The 15,403-nt window shown below is 46.3% G+C and overlaps 1 protein-coding gene across 1 annotated transcript in view; it reads right to left on the bottom strand.

Annotated features, from left to right (window-relative positions):
* Window positions 1-15,403, bottom strand: part of PTPRJ (protein tyrosine phosphatase receptor type J) — a 147,020-nt gene that overhangs the window by 15,659 nt on the left and 115,958 nt on the right. The window contains exons 8-14 of the mRNA XM_054586960.1: window positions 14,588-14,842; window positions 10,179-10,436; window positions 9,063-9,341; window positions 6,271-6,561; window positions 2,487-2,618; window positions 864-1,071; window positions 628-749 (exon numbers count right to left, since the gene is read on the bottom strand). Coding sequence (XP_054442935.1) covers window positions 628-749; window positions 864-1,071; window positions 2,487-2,618; window positions 6,271-6,561; window positions 9,063-9,341; window positions 10,179-10,436; window positions 14,588-14,842 — 1,545 coding nt within the window. The remainder of the gene's footprint in view (window positions 1-627; window positions 750-863; window positions 1,072-2,486; window positions 2,619-6,270; window positions 6,562-9,062; window positions 9,342-10,178; window positions 10,437-14,587; window positions 14,843-15,403) is intronic.

A 15,403-nucleotide genomic window follows, 5' to 3' on the forward strand; every position in this document is an offset into this window, starting at 1 on the left:
AAGGGTGTGCACAGTCCCTGCACTTTGCTTCTGGGGCAGGGATTCTTTCCTGCAGCGAACAACTACCAAGTGGGAAGGCGAGGCAAACTGACAAGCCAGTTGGTCAGTACGACTCTGGCCTGAGAGGTGGCAGACATATCCTGCTGGGGTCCTTGAAGCTCCTCTATCACCTCGCTCTGTGTGATAAAAGACAGGAGTGCTTGGCAGGGAGTCAGACCAGAATGTCAGGCCTGCCTCTAAGCCACAGGGAAACCTTCAGCAAGTCACTGTCGCTCTCTGGGCTTTCAACACCCTCGTTTCTGAAACGAGTTGGACAAGACGCTTTCTGTGGCTCCTTCAGGGATTCTATGCCCTAAGCCACACTGTGGGCCTGGCACGTGGGCACACCAATCACTGCACCGAGAGAAGGGACTGAGTTTGCAGATTGAAGTGCAACTGGCATCAGAGGAAGAGGGCAGGGGCCATGGGGACCTCACGGCCAGCTGACGACATCTCAACTTCTGAGAGGAGAAACCAGGCGCTCCAACCCCCCAGCACCCACGGGAGGCCCAGAGACGCCCAGCCCTCTGTGGACACGGACCGCCAACACGCACTGCACGGCTAACAGCACAGATGTTCTTCCTCTACCTGGATCCTGGGGCAAGAAAACGGCGTCTGAGTAGCGACTGAAGGACACGTAGCTCCTGTTCCCGTCTATGAGAAGACTGTCAGTGCTGAAGGTGATATTGGTGAAGCCGGCGACACAAGCCCTGTGGGATGACGAACGGACCAAAGAGGAGGCTGAGCCACGTCCAGCACCCAGGCGGGTAAGCTTTGCACCCGGGAGACTCAGCTTCCGAAGAGGACGAAGGAGGAAACCTTACCGATAGGAGCCCAGGGGCTCCAGCTTCCCGTTGTAATAGCCGTGCGTGTTTGACTCATTCCCCACATCGATTTCGTATTTCAAGACCTCAGACAAGCCCTCAGAACTTGTGTTTTCTCCTGTGGCTATGAAGTATGTCACGTAAGTGGCCGAGGCGCCCTTTTTGAAATCTTCGTATGTGTGGCTCAAAACCTCGGCAGAGGGGTTAGCTGAGAAAGGCACACAGAAGGGAAGTCACAAGAAAGGCATTGCAGGGGCGTTAAGTCTCCCACAGTCCAAACAATGACACTGACAATGGCTGACGGCAAGGAGAGCCGCCACATCTCAAGGATGCTTTCAATGCCAGGCTTTACCTGAATTAGGTTCTAAGTGCTTTACTTACATTACTTCATTGAACTCCCACAACACTCTCTTCACGTAGCTTTACTATCCCCATCTAACAGATGGGAAAATGAGGGCACAGAAAGCAAAAAGGACCCAAAGCCACCCAGCCTACGTGGTGGAGATTTTTTCTAACCCAGACAATCTGACTCGAGCGTGTGGTCTCATCCATCACAGGCCGGTATTGTTCAGTCTGATCACTAGGCAATATTGCCTCCCCCATTTAGCAAAGATCTCGGTGTGGAATTTGCTGAAAACCTTCGGAGCAACATGACTAGGTACTTGAAACAGACCCAAAAGAAAAGACAGACAGATCGCGACGTTGCTTCTTGACATTTTGCCGCAGGTTTACGACAGCAGCAAATTCCTTGTCTTCCAGGGTTCCCACACCTGATGGTGTGTTTGAACCCCACCTTGCTCGAGGAGATGAGGACAGGATCAGAGGTCGAAAGACCCAAAAGGAGCTGTACTGCAGTGTTCACACTTAAAGGACCACCAAAAACATCACAGCGTGGCATTTTCAACCCAGGCCTTGTGCAAAGCGCCCACACACAGCAGGCAAAGACACCCTTGAAACATTCCTTTCTTACTTCCAGAGAAGGCACTGGAGCCCTTTAAGGAAAAGCGGCCTTTCATCCACCTCCTCTCTGAGCTATGAGGATGCTGTTTGGAAGTTCCCACTACAAATGCAAATCATCTCATCTGCTTTCAAAAGAAAGTCCCGCTTTGTCGATTATTTGTGTGTGTGCATTTGCATGTGTATGTGTGTGTGAGAGAGAAACTTGCTTAATACACATTCTGCCACCTAAAAGATAAGACACCATGTTGTAAAAGAGATAAAAACCCTAGATCTGAGGTCAGCGGTTATGGCCCACAGACCAAACCCAGCCAGCCACCCGTTCTGGTAAATAACATTTTATTGGAACAGCCGCGCTCATGCTTTCTGCATCGTCTGTGGCTGCTTTCACACTGCAGAGCTGAAGAGTTGCGAGCAGAGATTGTGAGGCTGGCAAAGTTTCAAATGTTTGCTGTCTGGCCCCTTTACAGATAGTTGGTCAACCCCTGACCTAGATCATCAGGCAAATAGCTGACCCCCTAGCACCCCCATCTGAGTGCCAGGCGTGGGCTACGGTGTAAAAACAGACGTGTATTTGTATCTCTAATGTGCTTCCGTGGGCACAGAAATGGGGCCTGGTCAGGGCCTCACTCCCTGGCTGCTTAGCCCATAATGATCCCCCCTTACCTTCCCCAGTGGTGAGAATGAGAGCGTAGGCTTTGATGGGTCCGTGGCTGGCTTCAAACCCACTGAACTTGACCTTTACCGAATTGTGACTGACAGATGTAATATTAGGAGATCCATCTGGAGGAGGGGGGTCTGAAATAGAACAAACCAAACATGATCATCCCACCTCTGAAACCAAAAAAGGCACAAAATTATTAAGGAGGGAATGCACAGGGCCCGCCCTTGCTCCGGAGGCTGCGTGCTGGGCTCATACGACGCGAACCCAGAAGCAAGGGGCAGGGAAGCGACTGGTGGGGAGCCTTCCCAGTTCACAAGGACCCCCTCAGTGGCCCCAGCCCATCGCCAGGGCGGCCTTCCACGTGCAGCCTTGTTGGTTGAAGCCAACCTGCCTTTCTTCTTCCCCCGGCCCCTCCTGACCCAGAGGGGCCAGGTGCCTCATTCTGAGAACTGGGAAAGGAGGAGGAGATGAGAGAGACTGTGTGGAAGGAGTTCTGAGGTCAGGGCCCGGAAGCCGCACACAGACACCTGCCCACTGCACGGACCGGGCACTGGGATGGTCAGTCGGCTGAGAACGCGATGGAGCGGAGGGAGGCAGAGAAGAAGTGGAGAGAACGCATGTTCTCCCGGGACCTTACTGCGTTCCTGCGCCTCATCCTTCACACCCAAGTCCTCCCTGTGCTGGAGTAGGTTTAAAACGCCACCTAGAGAAACCTGACCAGTGCCCCTACCAGAAACCCGAAACCCCCACACAGGAATGCCCCCAGGAGTGCCTCACCTTTCAGAGCGAAGCTTGGGGAGCCCCTCTCAGAATTAACACAACAGGAAGAACATGCTAACTTAATGACGATCCTTCACCACACTCTCTCTACCTAAACTTGTCTCCCACATACAATTTTCAAGATTTAGGGAGACCTGGAAAACTGGGCTCCAAAAAACCCGCCATTCTCCAGGCTCGCCCTGTGCAATGGGCAGCCACCAGCCTCACACAGCTGTGGGGACCTTGGAACGAGACTAGTCCAAGTTCAGATGTGCTACACGTGTAAGGTATAGACTGGATGTCAAAAACTTAGTGCAAAAAAGAGTGCAAAGAATCTCATTAATAACTTACTTTATACAGACTACATGTTGAAATAACATTTTTAATAGACTGAGCTAACTAAAATGTGATCGAAATTCATTGCAATTGTTCCTTTCTACGTTTTCTTAATATGGCTCCTAGAAGATTTTGAATCATAATACAATATATTACACATGATGGTCACAGTAGTTTCTGTTGGACAGCGCAGCCCTAACCTTGCTTTAGCAACCCTTCAAGTAACTGACAGTGGTGGCCACTAGGAGGCGGTGTCCCCGTGTTTAAGTGTCAACTGTCTCAACAGGGACTTCTGGCCAAGGCCCCCACATTTCCCAGTAGCCCTGCACTTTGCAGCCCACTAGTGCCCCACCCCCACCCCCAAGACCGTCCGCCAGCAGGCGAGCTCACCCACCTCCACGCCTTCCCTCTCCCTGCCCGTCCCAACCCCACGCTCGAGGACCTGTGTGCCTGGCATGCCGTGGTGTCCCTGACCCCAGCGCACAGTAAGCACCCAACAAACACCGGCTAAAGAACTACACCACTCCGACTCTCGCTGATTTACCATCCTGGCCATGCTTCCTACCTCTCTCAAAGAAAATGCGCCTCCACTTTTATGGTAAGTGAAAAACATGTTAGATGTGTATGTTTTTTTTAAAGCCTGTTAAACGTGTACATAAAAATTCATCTGAGGAAAGGGAACTGCAGATCCAAAAGTGCGAGAGTCACTAGACTAAACGATAGTGGTCACGGCTCAATGCCACCTGCCGTCTCTCAGCTTCAGAAACAACCCATCTGACGGGCTCCTTGTATTCACCAGGCACCGGGCTCAGGCCTGCGGACACCCAGTCAGACACGGCTTCTGCTCCTCAGTGGTTTATACCCACGGAGATGACGACATAAAACAGAAAACTACAAAAAGTACCTGCAAGGATCATTGTCACATTCTAGAGCGCTGCAGAAACCCAAAGGAGCAGGACCCGGGCTAGTCCCGTCCAGCTGTGTCCCTCACGACTCCGAGGAGCCCCATGTACATTGGAGCCCATGTGAACGGTGTCCCCTGGAACTGGGAATTGCACCTTCTGGGCCCCCATACGTGGCAGCCCATGGTCCTCTATGCATACTACCGCCTCATCTAATTTGTACCATAGTCTTCGAAGGTAGGTATTATTATCCTCTTTCACAGCTATGGAAAACAAGGCTCAGAGAGGTTAAGTAGTTTTTCTAAGACCACATAGCAGATAAAAGGCAGGACTTAGAATCAAAACTCAGGTCTGCCTTTCTAAGTCCGAGGCTCTGTCCCCAGAATCCCTCAACCACCCTCCATGTCAGTGTTCCTGAAGTAAGAGTCATTTTTTTCTTACTATCACATCCACTAATTCTTTAGAACATGTCCAGGAACATTTTGATACCCGAAAGCAGGAGTGTCCAACCTTTTGGCGTCCCTGAGCCACAGTAGAAGAAGAGTTGTCTTAGGCCACACATTAAATACATTGTGACATGTAATGCCCCCCCCAAAAAAAAACCTCATAATGTTTTAAGTAAATTTATGATTTTGTGTCGGGCTACGTTCACAGCCATCCAGGGCTGCCTGCGACCCGCGGGCTTCACGTTGGACACCCCCTCCCTGGAAGAAACATATCCAGGGGTCTAAAAGCACAAAGCAAAACCAGCCCACCCAGGTTAATCTAAGACATAACTCTGGCAGAGACACAGGGAGCAAAAGACAGAGAAAAGGGAAACAAAGGTATAAGCCATCCCCACCCCGGCCCCAGAACAGCAACAGCAACAAAATAGAAAGGCAGGCATGAGAAGATCAACTAGAGGGATCCCGTTAGTGCAGTGAATACTCCCATTTCCCAAAACTACTGTTAATAGGGACGCTAGGAAAATATGAATCTTGACTAAATATCTGATAGGAACAAAAAAAGTATTGTTCAATTTTTGTGTGTGATGATAATCGTGATTATGTTTGACAGAAAGGAAGAAGGAGTCCCTGTCTTGGAGCAATACATACTGAAAAGTCTACAAATAAATTCTAGTGTGACCAGGACTGGTCTCAAAGTGATCGCATGGGAGGGAGACGGAATATAAATGAAATAAGATTAGTCAAGTGCTGACAAGTGTTCAGATGGGTGACAATGGGAAGGGGAGTTTTTTATATTTTCTTCTTTTTTGTATATTTAAATGCTTCTATAAAAATACTTGTTTTTTAATTCAGTAAGGGAACTTGCTACTTAGAAAATGCAGCGATGAATTATTCTGCAAAGCAAAGGAAACTTTTGGGATATGAAACATGAGTCCCACCCTGGCCAGGTAGCTGAGCTGGTCAAAGCATCGTCCTGATACACCAAGGTTGCAGGTTTGATTCCCGGTCAGGACACATATAAGAAGCAACCAGCGGATGCAAAAATAAGTGGAACAGAAAATCAATATTTCTCTCTCTCCCCCCACCCTCCCTCTTTCTAAAATCAACAAATACAATTTTTTTAAATGTGACTCCCTCTTATGCTGCTTGCTTTAGACTGAATTTCTACAGAATTGGGTTCACAGTCCATGCCAGGAAAAGCAAATATTTTAGCAAAAATTTTTTAAAACATACACACAACAGATTTCTAGACCACACTGGCACAGGTCTGGCAGGCCCACTAGGTCAGCCTCTCCAGGGGTCACCACAGAGCCACCAGGCCACCCTGCTGCCACAAAGCCCACCTGTGATGCTCGTGACGCAGGTGTTTTGGGTAGGGGGTGCCATCTTGTTACAGGACAAGGCAGTGACGTTGATATCATACGAGGTAGAAAAATTCAAATGTGTGACTTCCGTTCTGTACTCGGCGCCATCCTCCGAGGAGCAGCCCTCCAGCTGTGTCATATTTCTCCAGTCTCCTCTGCTGACCTCCACCCAAAAGCCTGCGTTGGTGCCAGTAGGGCAGGCCCACTTGAGAACCAGGGTTGGCTTTTTGGGGACCACTTCACAGTAGAAGGAGGCTACTGGGGCCGGGTCTGCAAAGCAAGCACAGCACAGCATGAGACTCTGGGGCGCCTGCCTTCGCCAGCACTGAAACTCAGGGAGCAGCGAGTCCCGGTCCATCCATGACGAGGAGGCACATGTGTGGTGAGGCAGAAGAGGCAGAGGCTGACCTTGAATCGGGCATTACTACACTATGTGACCTTGGATCCAGCATCCAACTGCTCTGAGCCTCGGCTGCAGGACTCTGAGGACCACATGAAACAAAGGCTGTCGGTCACCAAACTGAAAGAGAACATGGCTCCATGAGAGGGAGCTGTATCATAACAGTCTGGTGATAGCAGCTCCTTCACCTGCATCATCTTACTTGGGGGACATATCCGCTGAGGCTTTGAGAGGTTAAGTATGGGGTTGGCCAAAAAGTTCGTTTGTTTTTTTTCCATAAGATGGCTCTGGTAGTGCTTATATGTCTCTAACTTCATTCAAAACAATTTTGTTAGATTGTATTGTGACAGCTGTCATATCAGCATACATTTCAAAAAGAAACTTGTCAAAATTGGTGCATTTTTGTGTAGCCATTTTACTGTTGAAAATGGGAGAAAATACACAACATTTTTGGCATACGATGCTTTATTATTTCAAGAAAGGTAAAAACACAACTGAAATGCAAAAAAAGATTTGTGCAGTGTACGGAGAAGGTGCTGTGACTGATCAACTGTGTCAAAAGTGGTTTGTGAAGTTTTGTGCTGGAAATTTCTCACTGGACGATGCTCCATGGTCAGGTAGACCAGTTGAAGTTGATAGCCATCAAATCAAGATATTAGTTGGAAACAATCAACATTCTACCATATGGGAGACAGCCAAGATACTCAAAATATCCAAATAAATAAAGTTATTGATGAAAATGAAAAAATGTGTCTTTCATTTTATGGAAAACACTACCCAGGCTTTTTTGGCCAACCCGATAATGTATATATGATGAGATGGCTGGTCAGTGGGGAAGCCAAACTGGGCCCCAGGTTTTCTAAATCCAAGCACAGGGCACTTTCTATAGATACAACATGCTGAATGATCAGTGGTAAATGGTACCTGTTTCTTCATCTTTAAAACAGTGTGTTATTTGTCTCTAACTATCCGGGGGCCAGCAGAATTTTATTGAGACCCAACATCAAACTGATGTAAATGAAAAACTCCATATTAATGTCCTGGGGGAGAATACTGTCGCTACTTTAACGCTGCAGGACTTTTTAAAGCAGGAAGGTGAGTCACCTGGTGCAACCCTCACATTCCCCACCTGAGGCTGGTCAAGGTGACCTGCCCAGCATGTGCCTACCCCCACAGCTCCTGTTCCATCCACCCCAGTCATAAGTGCTCAGGTAGGCTTTTCTCCTGGTTTGGGGCCGCAATAATTATAACTAAGAGAAGTGTCAGAAACAGAAGCCACCCAAATACTAAAAATCAGAGTCGAGACCAGGTGGGATAGAGCCCGAGTTAGCAAAGGTGACTCGAAGCTGCAGGAATTCCTTTAAGTATTCCATGTGAAAGGTCAGAGGTCATCGAGGTTCCGGCTCCTACACTACCAGGGAGGCTGATCCAATGAGTCTCCCGCTTTCCAAATCAGCCTGAACACATCCGAATGGCTTCATCTAGGGAGTGGAAGGTGTGGGTGCAGAGAATGGAGAATAAGGTGGCCCACGGGCCACAGTCAGAACTGTGAGGTCCTTGTAACCATCTGCAAAACAGTCTCTGGGCTACTCTCTGCAAGCTCCCTCAGCTGACCACAGGGCCCCCCTTCTCTTGATCACACCTTTTACAGTGAGAATAAGGATCAAGAAAGGGGAAAAGCTGAACATCCACTGTAACAGTGTCCTTTGTACCTTCTTAGCATGAAAGCCGAACTATACCGTACAATCTAGACGTCACCTGTGCCCCTGCCGTCCCCTCCGGGGCCTCACTGCCTCGCCCTCGGCCTTTTGCTCCCATAGACCCACTCCCGCCGCCCTGGCCTCCTCCTCTTCAGCACAGCAGGCTCCCGCCAGCCTCAGGGCCTTTGCACTGACTGCTCCTCTGCCTATAATGCTCTACGCCCTGATGTCACGCAGCCAGCTTTCTACTTCCTTCGGATCTTTGCTCAGAAGTCACCTTTTCCTTGAAGCCTTCCCTGGGCACCCTCGACAAACATCGACTCTCCCCTTTCCTTGGGTTTTCCCCCTCTCCATGGCACTAATCGTCATCTAATAACGAATTATCTTGTTTATTATGTCCTTCCCTTCAGAATAAAAGCTCCAGGAGGGCTGGGACTTATCTGAGTTATTTTAAACTGCCTGGCATACAGTAAGTGCTTAATAAATATTTGTGGAATGAATGAATGATGAAGCCACAGGACACCACTAATAAGTTAACAGGATGTCTCCGAGAGCTCAGTGTCTACTATAACAAAGCACACAAGAGCTGACAAACTGAAGTCTGGGGAGGACTTACCTGCGAGACTAGCAGCCCACCGGGAGAAGCCCACGCAGCACGTGGGGCCACTCACCTGCACAGAATGACCGCCGGCCAGCCTCCAGTGACTCGGTGCCATCCCTCGCTTGGGCGAAGACCTTCACTGTGTACTCTGAACCAGGTATTAATTCGGTGACTGTAGCATAGGTGATGCCAACGTCTGTGACTATCGGAGCTGCGTCGCTGGAAGTCCCTTCCTTCTCAACGAGCAGGCGGTAGGTGTACGTGGGAGAGGCCTCGTCGGAGTTCTGCCAACAGAAGGTTGCTGCCGTGGTATTGGCAGTTATTTCTATGTCAGACACATCGCTGGGCCCTTAATGAAAAAATAAAAATCAAGTGACTGTGGGAGCGAGGGATGGGGGTAGGATGGGTGGAAGGGGTAAACGGGGAAAAATTGAGACAACTGTAACAGAATAAACATGATTTATAAATACCAAATAAATAAATAAAATAATGTATAAATAAATAAATAAATAAAAACCTTTTTTAAAAAAGCACAGATTCACCTGAATTCTAGGATTCTTTTATAGACTGCACCTGAAAATAGCCTGGCTCCTTTGGGGAAAGAATGAATAAATCTAATATTTGCTGACTCAGAAGATGGAAGGCTTCTCAAAAAGACATTTGGAAAATAATGAAAGGCTCAAAAGAATAAAGTTTTTCATGCTTCTTTTAACACTTCAAATGTATCTGAAATTTTCAAGATATAATTTCTCACCTGTTTCCGAAATCTGATCAATGAAAGAAAAAATATACACTAAAAATATAGGATAAACTACCATCTCTGCCATACATTTAGCTAGACTGAAGCTTAACAAAGCCCCTCATCTGAGCAGCATTTTCCAGCACCAACAGGACAAGGAGAGTCTCCTTTAGTCTGGGTTCCCAAGGAATGAATGGGACAGTGTTGTTTCCCATGCTTATGGGATCACTTTCTGCTTCTAAAGCCGAATTCCAGGTTCACAAGGCTCAGCACCAGCGCCCTGTGAGAAGAGCAGAAGCTCTGCCAAGGCCAGTATTTTCAGCCTCAGTAGTTTCACATTTGACCTGGAGCCCAGAAACAATGGCTTCTTAGCTGATGCCTCCTTCTCACCCAGCAAGTGAAAGTCAAGGAGAATACTCTCTTAAGCGGGCCTCCTAAGACACTCACGTGTGCACTGTGCAATGGAGCTGGAGTGCCCGCACACGCCGTTCACTTCTGGAACAATTGTGATGTTATAGAAGGTGCCCGGGATCAGGTCCCTGAAAGTGGCGGTTCTGAGAGACGTGTTCGTCTGCTGAGAGCTGTTCTGAGACGTTAGGTTCAGGTGGTAGATGTAGTCGGAGGCGTTGTCTGTATTCTGCCACTCCAACTGCATTTCAGTGGTGGTGACATGGGCCACGCGGATGTCAAACACTGTACTGGAGTCTGGTTGGAGGAAAGGAAGGAAAACGGAAGTCTGTTAATGACCATCGTAACCTCCAGGTTTGTTTCAAAGCGTCTGTCAAGAGAACGTGCTCTTTCACCATCAAAGCCTCCAATGAGTTCTCAAAGAGCAAATTCCAAAACGCAGGTGAGAAACACGCGCGCTCAGTTCTTCCAAGAATATTGGCTCCCTCCTAACACAGAGGGACTTCCCGGTTCACCCTATCAGTTCTTTGGTCCTTTGTTTTTGTCATAAAAATGGCCCCTGTGGGGGTCTTCTAGATTGAAAATCACATTCAGTGTCCTGACCTAAGGGCTGGTGAACAGATGGGCTCAGCTTGTGAAAACTCATCAAACTATGCACTTAGAATACATCCGCTTTTCAGATGGATGTTCGTCTCCACAAACTGTTTGTTTTTAATCATTCCCTCAAAAGAAAATATCTTCCTGAAACATGGGCATACATGCCAAAGAGAAAAAATGAAATGGAGAGTTGATAGCTTCTAAGCATCAACATTTGAGGCCAGGGTGGGGAAGGGGAAACAACACACACACACCCTCCACTGCCCAGGCTGGGAGCCAGAAGTGGAAGCACCCACCTGAGCACCCTGGGCCCCGTACTCTGATCAGCTCACCTCTACACTCTAAACCAGCTGTAATTCGAACGCAGAGATCGAGGCCTAGAAATAGCTAAATGCAACTCAGTGGCATTAAATACATTCCGAATATTGCATAACCATCACCATAAATTATCTATTCCCAAAACAGTTCATCACCCCCAACATAAACTCTGTCCCAATTAAACAACGACTCCCCATTCCTCCGTCCCCCAACCCCTGGTAAACTCTTCTCTCCTTTTTATCTCTATGAACTTGCCTATTCAAGGTACCACATGTAAGTGGAATCATACAATATTTGTTCCTTCTGTGTCTGGCTTATTTCACTTAGCATAATGTTAATGTTTTTAAGGCCCAACCATGTTGCAGCATGGATCAGAATTTCATTCTGTTTTATGGATGAGCACTACTCTACTGTACGGATATGCCACATTTTATCTATCCATTCATCTGTTGATGGACACTTGGTTGCTTCCACCTTTTGGCTATTGTGAATCAGGCTACTATAAACATTGGTATACAGATAACTGTTCAAGTCCCTGCTTTCAATTCTGAAAAAGAATTGGAACTGCCGGGGTCATATGGTATGTTTCCCTTTTTCAAAATTGTCTGTAATGCTGTTACATTTATTTTCCCCAATAATAATAATAAAAGTTGTTCAATAGTAGAATGGTAGTCCCCTAGGAGTCTACTGCATTCTTACAACTCATTGATTTGCATTCAATGAGACCTAATTATAGGTGATAATACAAAAGATGCCCTCTTCTCACAAACAGTCCTTAATTACTTTGCAGCTGCACCATATCAAAGTGTCAGTCCACACTGCGGCTCCAACCTCAGTCTTTAAAGCCAGCCAGAGGCCAGTTCCGTGCCGTCTCACTCTGGGCTAGTTACTTAGGCTTGCAGAGGCCCCACTTCCTACTCTGGAAAATAGAGATGATAATAGAACCCACCTCATGAAGAAGTTGTGTTAAAAATTCTCTAAATATGCCCTGGCTGATGTGGCTCAGCGGACTGAGTGCTGGCCTGTGAACCAAAGGGTCGCCAGTTCGATTGCCAGTCAGGGCACATGCCTGGGTGGCAGGCCAGGTCCCCAGTTGGGGACACGTGAAAGGCAACCACCCATTGATGCTTCTCTCCCTTTCTCTCTCCCTTCCTTCCCTTCTCTGTAAAAATAAATAAAACCTTTTTTAAAAATTTTAAACATAGGATGAAAGCCCAGCATTTTGTACACCCTTAATATATTGTATTATTATTGTATTAAGTTCTGGGCATTGGCCAGTCACACAACATCAAGGGTATCTCATTACCATTACCAACGTTCTCAAAAAGAAAAAAGAAATATATGAGGTCTGTCTGGGAAAAACCCAGCCATTGTTAGAATAACAATAAGTTTGCACAATATCAGTGTAACCTGGCAGCCAAGGAGAGTGGACTGGAATGCACATGTATGAACAATGATGACTTCACTGTACTACTCAGTGGGGATGGTAGACATCATTGAGTGAGCATGTGTACTGGGTGGCTGTCACATTCAAAATGACTGAGCAAGCGGAGCAACAAATCTGCATCAAATTTTGCATTAAGCTTGAACGTCCCTCTGCAGAAACTATTTGGATGATTCAGAAGGCCCCAGCTATTGGGCAGATGGTGATTGGCAGCTTCATCACAACAATGCACCTGCTCATGCATCACGTCTCATGCAGATTTTTTTGTGAAGTATCTAATCACCCAGGTGACTCGTTCCCACTACAGCCCAGGTGTGGTGCCCTGAGACTTCTGGCTTTTCCCAAAACTAAAATCACCTCTGAAAGGGGAGAGATTTCTGACCATCAATGAGATTCAGGAAAACACGACCGGGGCAGCTGATGGTGATTGGGAGAACTGCGTGAGGTCCCAAGGTGCCTGCTTTGAAGGGGACTGAGGCATCACTGTCCTATGTACAATGTTTCTTGTTTCTTCAGTAAGTGGCTCTATTTTTCATAGCACATAGCTGGATTCCTTGTGGACATACCTTCATATGGTGCTCTTAAGACTCCATCTCAACAAGTCTAATCTAAAATTCAGACTTAAAAAGGAGTTACTGCATTTCATCTGAGGGATGCATTTTAGCGGTTCCCTTATTCTGGGAGCAGGTCTTCCAAGTGACTCTCAATCCTTAACCCAACCAACAGAGTTGAAGAAACCTACACAATGAGAATCTGAGAAGCCCAACTGCTTCTACTTGTGGCTCAAGGAATGAGTCTCCTCTGCATCCTTCCTTTCTGGATGAAAAACTTCAACTCTCTTGTAATCAAAGTTCAAGGAATACAGTATGATTTCCAAGCTTTTCACAATGTCTGACTTCAAATTTTGGAAACAATGAGGAACATTAAATTGTTTTCATAAAATAGTTTTCTCAATATCAATTACCCTTCTAGGACTAACAACACATAGCATCACAATGTTTATGAAGGAGGACTGTAAGTAATCTGTCTGCCCAACAGGACAGTAGTTAAATAATTCACAGCACATCCAGGCCAGTGGCCCTTAAAAATCTGAATTTTGGATTTACCTTCTCAAAAATTACTAAGGCTCTCAGAGAAATTTGAGTCGTGGAGGGTATATTTATATTTATTATATTAAAAATTTAAAATGAGGAAATTTTTTAAACATAAGACTACACAAGCTGTCAGAGTGATGGTGTCGTCCCATGACGTGTGGCATCTGGAAAACTCCACTGGACACTCATCATGAGGGGATGAAGGTGCAAAAGCCAAATAACACTTTAGTATTACGATAATAATACCCCAAACTCTTTGACTGAATCTAGGAGATTCCCAGAGATCCCAGGATCACACTTTGAAAACCACTGGTCTGGCCCAGGGTCAACAAATCTTTTCCATTCGGCCACGGAATAAATATTTTAGGCTTTCTGGGCCATATACATATTCTCTGTTGCAATTACTCATTTCTAGCACAAAAGAAGCCATAGACAGTACATAAAGAAATAAACATGGCTGTGTTTCAATAAAAGTATTTACAAAAACAGACAGTTGGCCAGGTTAGACCCATGGGCCATTATTATCTGTTGACGCCCAATCTAGAAAATGGAATGCCTGGAAGGTATTAAAATTATCCTGTAGAAATACAGAAATATTTATATGGACAGAGAGGAATGCTTATAGTAAATTGGTATGTGGAAAAAGGCAGATTACAAAACCTCACGTATATGATGACTTCAATGTTTGTTAATGAAAAAAATATATATGTAAAGACATGTGTGTATGTGTACCTATATATATTTTTAAATTATAAATCATCATACATCAAAAGTTATCAGTGATTATCTCTGATTGATGGTTTATATGTGATTTCCTCCTTTTTCTTGCCTGTATTTTACTGAATGGATATGCTTTTCTGTCATTGTTTTTTTTTTTAATTTTTCTTCGATAATTAAAAGAAAAGCAATATTTGGAAAACCTGACATTTAAAAATTAAACTGATTTCCTTTAGGAAACATCACTGTTTCACAGAAAACACAGCCTACGTACTCACCAGTTGTACCGCAAACTCTCTGGGACTCCCCTTCGGTCCTATCTGGTCCTAGTGGGAATATTTCAAAACAATATTCAGTGCCAGGGAGTAAGTCACTAATGACAATACTGGTTTGGTTGGTTTCCATCCGACGTTGTCCAGCTCTGTCCTGCGTGATCTGTATCTTAAAGGAATCCGTGTCATTGCTGCTCCAAGCTAAGCCAATACTCCGGGTGGTGACAGTCGTGACTCGAAAGTTGGAAACTGAACCAGGGCCTGTGGGAACAAGTGAAGGGCTAGATAAGAATCTCTCCCCAGAAAACAAAGGCGACTGAAGCTCACCAAATATTTACACCAAGATTCAATGACACCTGACCTCTCTTTCTCTTCTTTATACTGTCACCTACAATGCGGACCCCTTCAGAAAGTGGTATTTTGGCCAATGAGAGACCACTTGGCTACAAGAGTGAAGAAACCATTAGCTTAGGTGATTCAAAGCCACTCACAAGAAATGAGAGGAGACTGAACCCCAGAGGTCAAGGGTTCAGGGTCCACAGTAGGACCTTGGCGATTGGAAGTGTGCTTCTAGGGAAGGAACAGACATTGAAGGAAAGCATTCTTGTGGGACGAGCAAGCCCTGGGACCAGAGACAGGCACCCGGGGTTCAAGTCCCTGCTCTACCACTTGCTGGTTCGGTGGCTTTGGGCCAACTGTTCGGCTGTGCTGAGCCGTAGTTTTCTCACCTGTAAAACAGGAATTGCAATACCTACCACGAAGGCCCCTGCTATCCTGATGCTATTATAGTTATACTATTCTACTACCGGTACTCCATTATTG

This window comes from Pteronotus mesoamericanus, unplaced genomic scaffold (genome assembly GCF_021234165.1).
Source record: "Pteronotus mesoamericanus isolate MK-2021 breed Mesoamerican mustached bat unplaced genomic scaffold, CSHL_Meso_final scaffold_1066, whole genome shotgun sequence".
NCBI lineage: Eukaryota > Metazoa > Chordata > Mammalia > Chiroptera > Mormoopidae > Pteronotus > Pteronotus mesoamericanus.